Below are 15316 nucleotides of genomic sequence, written 5' to 3'. Positions count from 1 at the left end.
CGCTACAGGACATAAGGAGGACATTTTTTAAAAGAGCTGAGGCCTGGCTTCTCTTTTTGTGGGTGCAAACGCCACTCGGGCACATGTCCCTGCACCATAAATTGTGGGCACAAGTCTCAGTATTTGCATCTCTGACCAGCCCATCTTCATGCACGATCAGTAGAGGGACAACCACTCATATTGGCACCCAGAGTTCAACTTGGAGGCAAAAATCTAGCTTAGGGTTTTATGTTGTTGCCCATTGTTGTAGCATCTGGGAGCATAAAATGCAAATTTTGGCAGGTGCCAAAGAGGAGGCTGACATTCTGGAAATGTGGCCCCATGGTACAAAGGGAACAAGGCCAATTAAAACTCCCCCCCCGCCCCCGCATAAATGGCTTCCACTTTAAACCTTGATAAGCCCATTAAAGCAGCATTTGGGGCCGGATCCTGCAGCCATGCAACTCAATGGCAAAGCACCCCAGGATCAGGCCGTAATGTCCTTATAAAAAATGCCTTTTGCTGCTTTGATCTGTTTCCCTTCCGCCTAGCTTGGGGCTGACATTTTTCAGCAGTGCCTATCACCCTCCAAGTGAGGTGGCTGGGAACACGTTCGCACGCTGGCATGTATCCCAGCAGCAGTCACAGGCTTAAAGAGGCAGCGTCAAAGCACAGTGGGCCCCAAATGAAATCTGCCTGGCAAAAAACCACGTCACTCAGTTCTTCCTGATCTTGAAAAATGTCTTGCCTCCCTTCCGAATAAAGTCTGTGACTGATCTGAGTTATGGGCACACGCAAGGGAGCCGTGCCACTAGGAAGCAGAGTGGAGTGGGGCATGAAACGGAAGTCTGGAGCCTTCCATGCCACTGGCTTTCCCCTGATCCCCAGAATCTGTGCAGATCCCTGAGGATCATGAGAAGGTCTTGCAGCCTGCTCTGCAGAGGGGGAACCCATGACAAAAACAACTGGGGGCGGGGGGATGTCTCACGGTGATTTCCTCCCCCTTTGCTTCCTCCAGCTGGTTTTCCTTTAGGAGAAGGCGACGGCGCCCAGAAGTTTATAATCAGTCTTTTATTCAGGCAACCCCCCATTATAGTCAATGAGAATTTTGCCTGAGTAAAGAGCTCCAGGGTTGCTTCCCTAAGAGGGGCCACACACACCTGCAACTCTCATGAGTCTAATTCCTCGACTTCTTGTACAATTCCTATCAAACTCCTGCAAGTGAAGCTCTGCTCTGATGCCGGCTCCCCTCTGGAACATCCAGCGGATCTCTGGGCCTCCGTTTCTTCCATCTGCGAAGTGGGGATAATGACTCTGGCTTGCCAAGCTCACAGCGATGCCGGGAGGGTGAACCTATACTTGTCCATACAGAGCTTTGAAGATGAGGCTGGGAAAGAGACGAAGGATGGTCCAGTGGTTAGAGCGCTAACCTGGGATGCCAAAGACCTGGGTTTAACCCCCAGCTCTGTTACTGGCTCCCTGTATGACCATGGGTGAGTCCCTTGGTCTCTCCGTGCCTCAATTCCCCCTTCTGGACAATGGGGATAATAGCCTTGCTTTATCTCCCAGGGGTGTTGGGAAGAGAAACACATTAAGCAGAGGTGCTGGGAGCCCTGTCCATACTGATGATAGGTGCTGAGTGTAGTTATTCTTCTCCGATTTTGGGATCTCTCTCTGTCTCTGAGTTGTGTCGCAGGCTGACTGGGAACACACCATGTGCTTATTCAAATGATAGAGATTGCCAGTTCACAGCTGGTTACAAGACTTGTTTCTAAGGGCCCGCTGGCTAGGGGTGCACAGGCATGCTGGATTTCTAGGCCTCGTTCACTGGACACTTTGCTTGGCAGAGGCAGGATACCCCCCAGGGACAGATTTCCTCTCCCTGGTCATCTCCGAGGCTTCTGGAACCTGGGAGGAATGAGGCTTCCACCGGGGCAAGGTAGGATGAAAAGAGGAGGCGGCGGGAGGCTGGGTCAAGTGGCAAGGCAGCAGCCTGGGAGTCAGGCAACCTCGATGTTATTCCCAGCTCTGCCACAAAGTCACTGTGTGACCTTGAGTAAGTCCCGTCCTTCCTCCCTGCCTCAGTTTCCCCACATGTAGAATGGGGCCAGTGCTACTTTCCTTTGTAAAATACTTTGCGATCTGCTCAGTATTATTAGCAGCATGCTGAATCAGAGGGGTCTGGGAAGGATTTAGAGAAAAGTGATCTACTCCACAGCAGTGTCAGAGGAGTTTTCCAGGCCCAAGGTTTTAATGGGTTTCCAATAACTCGCCCATGCGCAGGCCGGAGGGGCTGCTGTAATCCGTGCTGCCTCCCGGGTCAGGTGGGCCGCACCATCCCATCAGGCAGTGGCCCACCCCAACATGCTGCTGTTGACAGAACGCTGAGCCAACATTATATAGATCTCTGGCTACTGCCCTGAGAAACCCAGGGAGGCAACGCACAGCACAACAACTCCCTCCTCTACTAAACAATTCATAACGGAGCAGGAAGCCTGGCTTAATGAGGCTTGTTCAACTGGAACACATGGTGTCAGTATTGTGAGAAGAGTTCAGCGCCCTTAGTGCTGCTGCAAGCATGCGGAGCCTTGCCCAGAAGCCTCCAGTCCTTGGGCAGCTATTTTGCGGAGCACGTTCCCTTGTAAACATTCACATTTCAGGCTGATGGAAGGCACAAGAGTGAATCTCATGGGATATGTCTCCACTGCAGTTAAACACCGACGGCTGGCCCGGGCTAAGGGGCCGTTTAATTGCAGTGTAGCTGCTCAAGCGGGAGCCTGGGATCTGAAGCTCCGTGATGGGGGTGGGTCCGAGAGCTCAGACATCTACCCCTCAATGAAACAGCCCCTTAGCCCAAGGCCTGTAATCCCAAATCAGCTGACTCTGGCTAGCCGTGGGTATTTAGTTGCAGGGTAGACATACCCATAGCTACTGGGCCCCTCTGGCTGTCCATAGAGCTAGGACAGCGTAGGCAGCCGCAGCGTAAGCCGCTCCTGCTCGCCGTCAGCACCTAGGTGCCCCAGGAGTCCTCAGACACCAGCTAACCCTGCATCCTGTGCCTTTAGGGCCTGATCCAAGCCCCGTGAAGTCAATGGGAGTTTTTCAATGGGTTTTGGATCAGGCCCCTAAACTGCAATTTCCTGGTGGAAGGTGGGATTTCAGTTTCGTAAAATACAGGTTTGTTCTGGGCAGCAACTATGAAAATGGCTCATGTTACTTAACTCTGTACCAAACTTACTCACAGAGGGTGACATTCACCCCTGCTCGGAGGGCCAGCACAATGCCTACGCACCGCTTAAGCTCTATGGTCCAGATCCTCAAAGGTATTTAGTCGCCTGACTCCCATTGAAAGTTATTATTAGAAATAAGGTCGCTTTTGTAACTGCTAGGCCTTCAGAGTCCCAGCTGGACTCTGACCGTCAAGCTGAATTTCTTTCCAGCTCCTATGTCATTCGCTAGCAATACAGATGCTGCAATCAGCGAACAGTTAACAATGGTGTTAACGATGCATGAGCCCGAGTAGGCTGCCACTCACTCGCCTAGAGCGGTATTGGCTCTGCAGGGTTGGCAGGAGTGAAAAGTAATGAATAGAGACTAATATTTGTCACTTAAAGTCAGCAGATTTGACTCTGGAGTGGATGTTCTCAACTTGCAGGTCATGAACAGTTGCCAGTAATAACCACCACCCTGCTCTTCCCATATCACTAAATGGGAGGGGGTCCTGGCTAGATCCCAGGTAGATGAGAGAGTCTCCAGGAGGGGGCATGGTACAGAAAAGGGTTTCCTGATTGAGAACCATTGTAATAGACTGAATCCCAGCAGGGAGCAGATCTCTTGAGTAAGAAGGTGCCATGTTCCCAAAGTCACTGCTGACCCTATCTTCACTTTTATATTCTGAATTTCTTTGCTTGGAGGCTTAAATCAGACCTTGGAGATATGAGAGTTAGGAAGACACTTTTTCTGGGGACAGAGGATCCCATCACTGCTTCTGCCGGCTTTCTTCCATCTTCCTCCGAAGCATTTGGTATTGGTCACTGCTAGAGATAAGATACAGGCCCCTGGTCTGTTCTGGCGTGATGATCCCTGTGTTCCTGTTTGAATATACATATATTGTGGGCTACATTATTTGCATAGCTATGTTTTATTTACAGTTCTGGAGGGAGATTTTCAAAGGCACAAATGGGAGGTAGGTGCCCAATTCCTATTGTCTTCCAATGGGAGTTGGACTCCGGGATGCCCTCTCTGTCTTTGAAAAGCACCCCTGCGGCAGGGAGGATGCTAGAGGGGGGAATACAATAGGAGTTACACATTGTTCCATTATCTATATTTCTGGATGGTAAAAATGCATTTTTCAGCTCCAGCATCATGTACAATTTATTGGAGTAAAACTATCAGCACAAAGGCAGACAGTACATATAACCGGGTGCACATAATATCGAACAGTACAGGTGTCTAACAATACTAAGCAACAAGTAACTTAGCAGACTTAAGCGGATAGAGCAGACCTAAGGGACAAAGCTAGGAAGCACCAAAGGTGGGCCTATATGACACAGGTGCAAATTCATCCTAGGCACAATTCCATTGACTTCAGTGAGGTTACACTAGGGATGGATCTGGCACAGCAATCTTTAATCACGTGACATGGATACACAATGAGAATATGCTCTCTGATGAATCCTTTAGGGATTCCGGCCATGGCACCGGAACCACCGTTAGCTGACAAATTCTCTCAGCCTTGCCATGGGGAATTCTACAGCCCTGTCTGCAAATAGGCCTCTTTCCACAGGCAGATGACCGAAAAACCAGCACAGCCGTTACATGTGAAATATTACTGCAAATATGCGGCAACCACTGACCATTCCAAGTGCGGTTACTGCAACCCGAGAGCTAGAAATGCCCTCATCTTTCTTCTAAAGACAGAGAACGTGCAGATTTTAAGAAAATTAATGCCACACGGCCTGAGTAAACAAAGTCCCCATCTGTCAGTAACATGGGCTTTCTATAGCAAATCAAAATAGAAAGGATCATGTTTGTCAGCTGATCAGACTTGTCTTTATCTGTTTGTTTGTTTGTTTGTTTTAGAAGATGAATTTTTGATTAAATCCCTTTTCAATCAACAGTGGTGGAAATGCTGGAATTGAAATGCATTTTCAAATTAGGGGAGGCCTGGCCTTTGAGCCTGGAGTCAATGGAAAGGATCCGGCTGGCATCAATAGGCCTTGGATCTGGCCCTTTGGGATGCTGAGGGTGCTGGGAATGGATGAGGTGCACTTCAGGCCTGATTCTGAGCTCACCTTGGTGTTTGCGCAAATTCTCTTCTCTGCTATGCTCCCTTGATGTTAGTGGGGTTGCACTAGTATAACTGAGCAGAGAATTTGGCCCACGTAGCCATGTTGACTTTAATACAGCTCTTTCTGATGTACACTGGTGTGGGTGAAATCCGATCCAGGCCCCTGATTTATGACACCCATTTTTAAAAACAGAAAGCAGTGCCACCCAGAGGTGCTTCCAGTCTAATATGGCGAGACTGGAAGAAAAGAGCTGAGGAGTTTCATATAAAAGAGGAGGATGGCTGAAATCTGTGTGGGGTTAGGTGCGGCCCTCAAGGTTCTCCCAACAGGCCACTCAGCCAGGCAAAATTTGGTTAGTCCTGTAGGAAAGGATCTCACTTTTCAATCTCCCTCACTGTTCTGCAGCTAACCCTGGAGCCCGTGGGCACATTTCAGCACCAAGGACAGCACTACCATCCATTCCTTTAGTACTTCCTGGTCAGTCCTTTCTACTTCACAGGCCTGATTCTCCTCTTGCTTACGCCAGTGTAACTAGATTGATTTCAGTGGCGTTACTCCTGATTTACACTGGCATGAGTGAGGGGGGAAGCAGGCCCAATGGAGTCACTCCTCATTTGCATCAGGGTGAGTGAGAGGAGAACCACGTCCTATATTTTAATAGGAAGTTATGTAGTTTTCAGGCAAATGTCTCTTTTATTTAGACAAATGTCCACTGGAAATGGCACCGATTTCCCCTGAATAAGGACTGAGCAAAGATCTCACCATTTGGCCCATGATGACTTAGAAGCCGAGGACTGCAGGTCTGAACTCCTGAACAGATGCCAACGACTTGCTGAAAGGGTTAAAGAGCAGCACAGGGGGGAAACAGGTGCTTGGCAAGGAGCAATTTTCTGACTGTTTTCCTACCTTTCACCTCATTATTCTGCCCCCTTAAGAAAGCTCACAGTTCACCAGCTCAGTTCCTGCTTCTATTAGAAAAGCTATTTTAAGCTGCACTCTGCATCCGTTGCTAGGCTACAGTGTCAGATCTCTGGGCTCTGCTGGATCAGGAGTCTCCTAAAATGATACCGTGAAGGCATTTAAATATTCTGTCAAGATTGAGACAATAGTTTAATTGTATAATAACTCACCATTCATACCAATATCTCACAACTCCATGGCAGTTACTACAGCAGAAAAATTGCCTGCAAAAGGAGCATCCTATGCTAAGCCGAGTGCCATGAACCCTTAGGCTTCAGGGTATGATTGACACAGGGTCAGGTAGAAACATTTTCTCTATCTACAACTTTGAAAAAATAGATAGGAGCCTGTTTCTAAAGCCCAGTGAAATTCTTGGGAATCTTTCCATTGATCTCAGCAGGCTTTGGATCTGGCCCTACAATGATTTTGTCTATGATTGAGCCAGAAATAGAACCTACTGCCTGAACCACAAACCCAGCTTTCTGCAGTTATGGGACATAGTGTTTTCCCTTTGAAGCCATTATGCAGGCAGGATACCACACCTGATGGGTTTCTACAACAACATTTTGGCCACCACACTTTAGGAAAGAGGTGGGCAAATTGAAGAGAAAGCAGCAAAAATGAGAAAAGATTTAGAAAACCTGACCTGGGAGGAAAGGTTAAAAAAACTGGGCTGATTAATCTTACAAAGACTGAGGACCTGTTAACAGTTTTGAAATGTGTTAAAGGGTGTTAGAAAGAGGACAGTGATCAATTGATCTCCATGTCCACTGAAAGTAGAACAAGAAGTAATGGGCTTAAAGTGCAGCAAGGGAGATTTAGGTTAGATATTAGGGAAAACGTTCTAATTGTAGGGATAGTTAAGGTCAGGAATAGGCTCTTGAGAAGGGTTGTGGAATCCCCATCACTGGACTCCTTTAAGAAGAGGTTGCATGAACACCTGTCAGGGCTGGTCTAGGTTTACTTGGTTCTGCCTCAGTGCAGGGGGCTAGACCTGATGACTTTTTGAGGCCCCTTCCAGCCCTACATTTCTATGATTCTCTGAAAAGGCAGGATAAGGGATTTGCTGAACCAATGGTCTGGTCCAAGGAGGGTCCGGTCTATCTCTTTATGTGACTGTATCTGAGCTAGAAAGACGAGGCAAGGTAAGGAGGGGATGTGAGTTGCAGCAAGCAGCAGTGTGGGGAGCTTTGTGCATAGAACAATACAATGGTGGACCCCACCATACATCCATGTTTGAGGGTGGCAGCCCCAGGGCTTGGAGTTCTGCCTTTCTGCAGCTGCACAGGAGGGGAGGGGTTTTATGTTATCTTTTCTCTCATTTGATCCTGGGGCTGCCAACTGCCAGATCAAGCACTCCTCTCTCCCTGCCCCGCGCATTTCAGAACAGCCCGAAGGCTGCTCTAACTTATATCAGCTGCCTATAGCCTGAAGCTTGTTTGCAGTGTTCTTGTAGCTGGGTTGGTCCCAGGACATTAGTGAGACAAGGTGGGTGAGGTAATCTCTCTTACTGGACCAACTTCTGTTGGTGAAAGAGACAAGTTTTTGAGCTACACAGAGCTCTTCTTCAGCTCACTGTGTAACTCGAAAATGTGTCTCTTGCACCAACAGAAGTTGCTCCAATAAAAGATATTATCTCACCCACCTTGTGTCTCTTATACTCCGAAGGGGCTATTTGGATGCCTAGGGATCACCAGGGCATAATAAGTAATGATAATACTCTTATCTAGCACTTGACAAAGAAGATCAGTCTCATTATCTCCATTTGACAGCTGGGGAAACTGAGGCACAGAGAGGCGAAGTGACTTGCGCAAGGTCACCCAACAGACCAGTGGCAGAGCCAAGAATGGAACACGGGTCTGTTGAGTACCAGTTCAGTGCTCTATCCACTAGGCCTAGAGACAGTCCCTTTCTGTCAGCTGTGTCCTCTGAGCCATGGGCCAGAATTGGGGGATGACTCAGGAGCTTCTGTGGTGGCCCTGCCCTTATGGAGGATTCTCTCGCACCAGGGAATATGCCGGGAAATCCTCAAAGTTGGGTTTAAGGTTGCTTTGCAGCAACAGAGCAGCACAAAGAAGCTTAGCAGAGCCCAGATTGGTGCCCAAGTTGGGGTATAAGTTAGGGCACCCAGCTTCACCAATTGGCACCCCGGCGTGGCACCCAGATGTGGAACTGAGCAGCCTACCTTAGGCACCCAGGTTCTCTGAAGTTGCCCAGCCCTGGGAAGTGATCACTTGAAAACTCTGGTGTCCCTGGTGTAACTCAGCTAAAGTCAGTGGAATTGCCCCAAGAATGAAGTTGTCCCTCTTTGTTTAATGGCATTACTTTCTGGTGCTTGCAGCTGATAAAAACATTCACTTATATTTGGGTGAGTTACCCCAGCAGACCTCAGAGCTCTTCCGATTCTTTTCCTTCCCCCTGGCAGCATGGCCAGATGGCAGAAACCAATCCGAGAAATGGCTAGCTTTCCTGGCTGTCAAATGCAGGCAGCAACTACCAGGGCTCCAGGGCATGGCTCTGATTGAAGGGATGGTAGAAGGAGTTTCCCAGAATTTCTGTCTCCAAATGGCTTATGAATGAAGCAGCAGGAAAGAGGAGGGGAGGGAAAAATCCTAGTGATTCCTGCCTTGAATTCCTAAAGAGCGGGGGATGCCATAGAAACGAGACAGCACCAGGTGTATCGAAAGGATCATTGAAAGGAACAGGTGATGGCGAAGTTTTGCAAGACTGATGTGATGGATCATTTAGCGCTTGTGAAAGGTGCCAGGTTAACAGCTCTGGAGAATCAAATCCCCCTGTTTATCTACAGAACATGGAGCCCCAGCAGTACAAGCTTCCTCCCATCCTGCCCATGTGCCTCAGCCCTGCCTGGAGGGAACCATCCTCCAGAGGGTGAGAGGAAGGGTCAGCAGTCCTGGGCTGCTCAGTCTTTGGTCTCTTTGGTAAGGATCCCGGGTGGTGTGATGGTGTTTGTGAGGGGTGGACACCTCGCTGCCCCATAGCAACCAAAGTCAGGCCAACAATCCTTTCCTCTCAGTCGCTGAGCAGTGTTGTAAGATGGATGGGCTTGCAGTTAAGGCACTGAGCTGGGACTCAGGAGATCTAGGCTCCAAGCCTGGCTTGTGTGACCTCAAGGAAGTCCCCTCGGCCACGATTTTCCCAAGCACCTGGTGATTTTGGGTGCCTAACTTGAGACATGTCAAAGGGGCCTGGTTTTCAGACAGTGCTAAGTGTCCGCCCTCAGAAAACCAGGCGCCGTTCGATGTCTCAGGCTGAGATTCCCCCCAAGGTCACTCTGGAAAATCTTGGGCTAGATCTCTCGGCGCCTCACTTTCCTCACCTGTAAAAGAGGGGGGAATATTTCCCAACCTCCTGGGCTGCTGTGAGGATAAACTCATTAATGAGTGAGAGGTGCCCAGATGCTACAGCCCTGGCAAAACCAGGGCAGAGGTAGCCCAGACCCGTTCAACCCTGAGACTCTCTGCTGAGGTCACCCAATGTCCTGGTGGGCGTCTATTTACTGTCTACCGGGAGCTAACCAGTCCCTCATTCCCGCCAGCAGGGCAGCAAAGCTGTTTCTTCTGCATCGCCTTCCAAGCTCACAGGCATATATGTGTCATCCCGTGTTCACACACAGAGCTAGCTGCATGTCCCAGGCTTATTCTGAATAGTGTGACAGTCGAACCCGAAGGCCCCAACTGAGAGCAAGACACTGTGTGTGTACAGTGCTAGACACTGTACACACACATAATAAGAGACAGGCCCTGCTCTGGAGAGTTTATAGTTTATAGATAAGCCAGACAAAATTTGAGTGGGGGAAACCGAAGCACAGAGTGAGGACAGGTCTGACTTTTTTTAAAGGTAGGCACCGAAATACCTCTAAAATCTGCCCCCAAGTAACTTGCCCGATGTCACACAGTGAGTCAGTGACAGAGCTTGGGTTAGAACCCAGATCTCTTGCTGCCCAATCTAGTGGCCTGTTTGCTAGACTTCCCTCAGGGGTTATTCACCATCTTATTTTTGGATTTTCGCAGCCCCAGAATAAACTTGGGCTGTTCATTTTGCCAGCCATTGTCCAGGCTTATGAGAAATACAGCAGGCTGTGAGCCCAGGCTCCTGTCTGATTTCCCCCAGTTGTTGGGTAATGAATTGTAAGTCAGGTCTAATGCATTGCTGATTGCTCTGATTAAATCTTTCTGTGGACTCACTAGCATGGAGGCTGCTACAAATCCCTGTTTGCTCTAGTGATGGATATTCCATGAGCCAATGACCTTACTTCATGGCCCCTTTTTAAAGGGACCTGCTCATTCTACAGGAAGAGCAAGAGCCGCGCACAGGAACTGACATGGAGGTTTGTTATGTGACCCAGGGGAGGGAGGTCCTGATTTTTTAATGTGCCCACCCAGAGGGGTTGCTGCCTGACCCAGTTATACTGGCAGGGGAGCTGGATAGCACAGGGAGAAAGAACCAGCAGCTGGATACTGAACCAGACAAAATCCATCTGGAAATGACACACACATTTTTAACGGTGAGGGTGATTAACCATTGGAACAAGCTCCCCGGGTGGAATCTCCATCTCCTGATAGCTTCAGACCGAGCTTGGATGTCTTTCTGGAAGAGATGCTTTAGCCAAACACAAGTACTGGGCTCAATACAGGGCTCCCTGGGGGGAAATGACCTGTGCCGTACAAGAGGTCAGACTAGATCCGGGATTCTCAAACTGGGGGTCGTGAGGTTATTGCGTGGGGGTTGCGAGTTGTCAGCCTCCACCCTCAAACCAGCATTTGCAAGTGTTTAATATAAAAATGTGTGTTTTTAATGTATAAGGAGGGGTCGCATTCAGAGGCTTGCTGTGTGAAAGGGGTCACCAATGCAAACGTTTGAGAATCACTGGACTAGACGATCGAATGATCCCTTCTGGCATAAGCCCTGTGGAAAGGCCCCAAGGCTGGGAAGAGGAGAAAGCAAGTGAGACAGGGGAGACTAAAGGGAAAGGTCACCGGGAAGAGCAGTGTGGAGAATGCAAAGCCCGAAGGGGATGCAGAAATGTGCTCTAGAGTGATCTGTCAGCGGATCAGGAGTGGGCGTCTGGGCAAATGGACCCGGGAGAAAACTGCAGACGCAGGAGGTAGCCCCCTCCCCCCCCCACACTTTTTCAGTGGAAGAAAAGGAGAGAAGGCAGAATAAACAGAAAGGAGGAGAGGAAAAAGTGGTTATTGTTACCGATAAAGCTCCATGGAGTTGACATGCACAGATCTGTAAGGAAACAAAAGGCTTTGTTTCTCTCTCTCTCTCTCTCTCACCCCATTGTAAATCAGGAGTAATTCCATTGGGCCTCATTCTCTTCTCATTCTTGACTTTCTTATTCTTACTTAGTTCTTGACTTACTTGTGCCTCTTTATTCCATGTGGAGCACAGGACCTTCACCCGCCTTCCAGCTTGATGATCTCTTGCCGCGGTCTTAGCTTCTTCCCATGCCGTCGGGGCGACTTTCAGTTCTGTTCCTGTTGTGTTTCCCAGTTGTTCTTGGTCTACCTTGTTGCCTCTTGCCCAGGAATTCCAGCCCAGCACCTGTCTTGTTATGTGGTGTGGGTCATTCCTCCATGTGTGTTCTAGCCACCTCTGTTTTCATTCAATTTCCTGGCCCATCAGTTTCTGCTTTGTCCTCCTCCTTCTTCATTTGTGATTTTTTTTTTCTGCTCACCTGAGATTGAGGATTTGTCTGAGGCAGCTGTTTATAAAAACTCAGAGTTTAGCTGGTAAGATCTTAATAAGTCTCCATGTTTCAGCACCATAGAGCAAGACAGACTTAACAAGGGTGTTAACTATTCTGGGTCGTGTTCTGTGACAGGACACCTGGCAGAGCCCTGCTAGTTGCCAGGTTCTGGGAGCCCTGGATCAGTAGAACAAGCTCATCCAAGGTCCTAAAGCGTTTAAGGACAGGTCACTGGATCAGAGCACAGATTTATTCCCATGACATCAGCTCAGTGTCTGGCTGCCAGCTCCTAGCTGAGGATCCTCTTCACGGAGTTGCTAGCACAGTTGGAAGAGATGATGTCTCATGAGCTCTGTTGGCTTCTCCCAGCTGAGGATCTGGCCCACGACATGCACTGAAACACCTGCTACATGAACATTGGTGGCAGGAGATGAGCCTGGACAGCTATTAAGGATTAGGTTCTTGCTCATGATCACGTTGAACAGGACTTTCTTACACAACTAATCCTATTTATTTCATTGGGGCAATTCACAGAGGACGGGCCCAATCCCACCCCATTAAAATGAATGGGGGTTTTGCCACTGATTTCAGGATGGGCAGGACTGAACCCTAAGTTACTGCCCAACAGGCCAGATCCTCAGCTGGTGTAAATCGGTCTTGCTCCATTGACTTCAGTGGAGTTACACCAGTTTCCACCAGTTGAGGACCTGGCCCAGCATGAGTAAGGGTGGCAGTAGGGTGTGGTATGTGGGTACCACGGGCAGTGTGTTCCTGTGGCCAAGGCAGGGTTGGAGAGCGAGTCCACCCAGCACTCACCCGGCCGTGGCAGCTCCCATCTCGCGAGGCTGGGCCCAGCTCCCCACTCCAGGTGTTGTGAGATGGCAATAGGCTTGTATGGTGCTGCAACCCTGTGACCAGGTTGCAACGGCATCCACTCAAATTTGAGCCAGCTGCCCTGTCATCGTGATGGGCCACACCTGAATGGCACTGCAGCCCCGTGCACCAGGTCAAAACGCGCGGAGCGGGGAGCCAGGCCCGGTCCTGCAGGACAGGAGCTGCTGCTGCTGGGTGAGTGTAGGGTGAGCTCATTCTCCAGCCCACCACCAAGGACCCATCGCCACCCCTAGCTGCAAAACCTAGCTCTGCTCCGGGCTAGGGCCCGGGAGTGGGACTCAAGCCCTGGTGCTATTCCAGGCTCGGTCGCTGACCTGCTGGGGGACCTTGGACACGTCACTTCCACTCTCTCTGCCTCTTGTCCGCCTTGTTTATTTGGACTGTGAGCTTCTGGGGGCGGGGCCCGTCTCTCCCTTTGTGTACGTGCAGCACCTAGCACCATGGGCTCTGATCCTGGCCAGGGTGTCTAGATGTTGTCATCGTGCAAATCCTCCATGTATGACCGGTATGGGATCAGGTCCCTGTGCAATGCAGAATATGCTGAATACAGGTTAGTTCAAAAGACGGAGTTCCCTGTAATAGTAAAATTCCACCGGACAGCCATTACTGCCCTGGAAATACACTGGTGAAAACTGCTTTGAAAAATCTTTCCCCCTCGTCATTTTAATTAAGAAACACTTTCAAACGACGCCGACGCCATAGATCTTTGAAACGTTATGGGCCAGATTCCCAGCTGATGTAGGTCGCTGGAGCAGCATCCAAGTCAATGGGTCTGTGCTGATTTGCAGTAGCTGAGGATGTGGTCCTATGATTAGCAGCAGCAGCTTTGCAACGTGAAGGGGAAGGCACAATCAATGGCTCTGTACACCGTGCCGATGATCTGTAGACATTATCTGCTGTAAAACTGCCTTGGAAGAATTAGCTACAGGCTTCCTGGCCATTTCAATTGCTCTGATAACGTCAGCAGAGAGAGAGAACTCTGGCTGTTGTCGCTGTCAAACGAACACAGCTGATGGCTGTTCTTGTCTTGAACAATATTTTCAGTGCCCATCCTCGGCTCTAACCCAAGCAGGATGTGGAAGGTGCTGGCCAGGAAGCAGCCATGGGAACAGAGAGCAGGAATCATGCCACCCTTGGATATGCCCGTCAGGCCTTGCAGGAGGCAGTCGGTGGCTGCAGACCGAATATCATGGAATCAGATGGAGCAGGAGTCTGTGGGGAGATAAATGGAGGAAGGGGTGGGTTATATCTCAGTGCAACCTAGAGTAGGTGCAGGTTCCTACTAGCACTGAAGGCCCTAGCCATCCCATCTGGACCAGATGAAGGTCCCCGATGCCGTGAGATGCCTGAAGCCTCTAGCTAGCCCATCTGGCCTCTGGCTATCACACCAGCTCGGAGGCCACCAGCAGTCCCATCTAAATCAGGTGAAGCCCTTCCCCAAGCTAGGTGATCCGCCTCCCCACCCCCCCCGAGTGAAGTGTGCATCTCCCATCACAGCAAAGCCAAACAGACCATTTGCTTTCATTGCCCATTGGCATGTCTATTTTGCAGGTCCCATTGATGAACAGGAGCTGAGGGGGCTGATCTCCAAAGCTAGAGCCTGCCTCTCCTGCCACCCACCTTTCATCCCATCCCGACGTGTGGGGCTGCAGAGCCAGCAAACCCCCAATGCCTAAGAACAGCAAAGTGACGCAGCGAGAGCACAGCAGCGAGCATGTCACCGAATCGGTGGCCGACCTGCTGGCCCACGAGGAGCCCGTGGACTACAAGCGCAGCGTCTTGAACGTGACGGGCGAGGCCTGGGACAAGCAGAAGGACGTGGAGGAAGATCTGGACTCTGAGAAGCGGCCAGCGTGGAACAGCAAACTGCAGTACATCCTGGCCCAGATCGGGTACTCGGTGGGGCTGGGGAACGTCTGGCGGTTTCCATACTTGTGTCAAAAAAACGGCGGAGGTAAGAGACCACGGGCGTGGGCGCAGCCAGCTCAGTACAACACAACGCCACTGGGGTAGAGAGGGGGGCAATTCCTGCACGCATCCAGCTCCTGCTGAAATCTGTAGCAGGTGGGAATGCATAGCCAAGGGCAGGATTAACCCACATGCACTATCTGGATGCTTGGAATGTATATGGGGTATGTCTACCCTGTGAGAAAAGACCCCTGGCACGGCTGTGGTTGGCCCGGGTCAGCCAACTCAGAGGGGCTCAAGCTTGTAGGGGTGTAAAATTGGAGTGTAGACGTTCAGGCTCGGGCTGGAGCCTGTGCTCTCCGATCCCATGATAGGGGAGGGTCTCAGAGCCTGAGTCTGAACCCTTCACTGCAATTTTACAGCCCCACAGCCCGGGCCCTGCGAGCCTGAATCAGCTGACCTGGGCTCTCAGACTCGGTGCTGCGGGTTTTTTTATTGCAGTGCAGACTTAGCTCAGTTGATCTCCTCCTCTAGCCTACTGGGAGTTGAAGGCTGTGCCACTATTTGT

At 50.1% G+C, this 15316-nt stretch overlaps 1 protein-coding gene across 2 annotated transcripts in view; it reads left to right on the top strand.

The window, feature by feature from the left end:
* The first annotated feature begins 14447 nt into the window (after positions 1 to 14447).
* SLC6A17 (solute carrier family 6 member 17) overlaps positions 14448 to 15316 on the top strand; it is a 23074-nt gene continuing 22205 nt past the window's right edge. For both annotated transcript variants that reach the window (XM_026658955.1, XM_026658954.1), the window contains exon 1: positions 14448 to 14794. In XM_026658955.1, coding sequence (XP_026514740.1) covers positions 14509 to 14794 — 286 coding nt within the window. In that variant the 5' untranslated portion in view covers positions 14448 to 14508. The remainder of the gene's footprint in view (positions 14795 to 15316) is intronic.

Source organism: Terrapene carolina, unplaced genomic scaffold, assembly GCF_002925995.2.
Source record: "Terrapene carolina triunguis isolate 2854851 unplaced genomic scaffold, T_m_triunguis-2.0 Scaffold552, whole genome shotgun sequence".
In the NCBI taxonomy this organism is placed as follows: Eukaryota; Metazoa; Chordata; order Testudines; family Emydidae; genus Terrapene; species Terrapene triunguis.
This window is presented reverse-complemented; position numbering and strand designations above follow the sequence as displayed.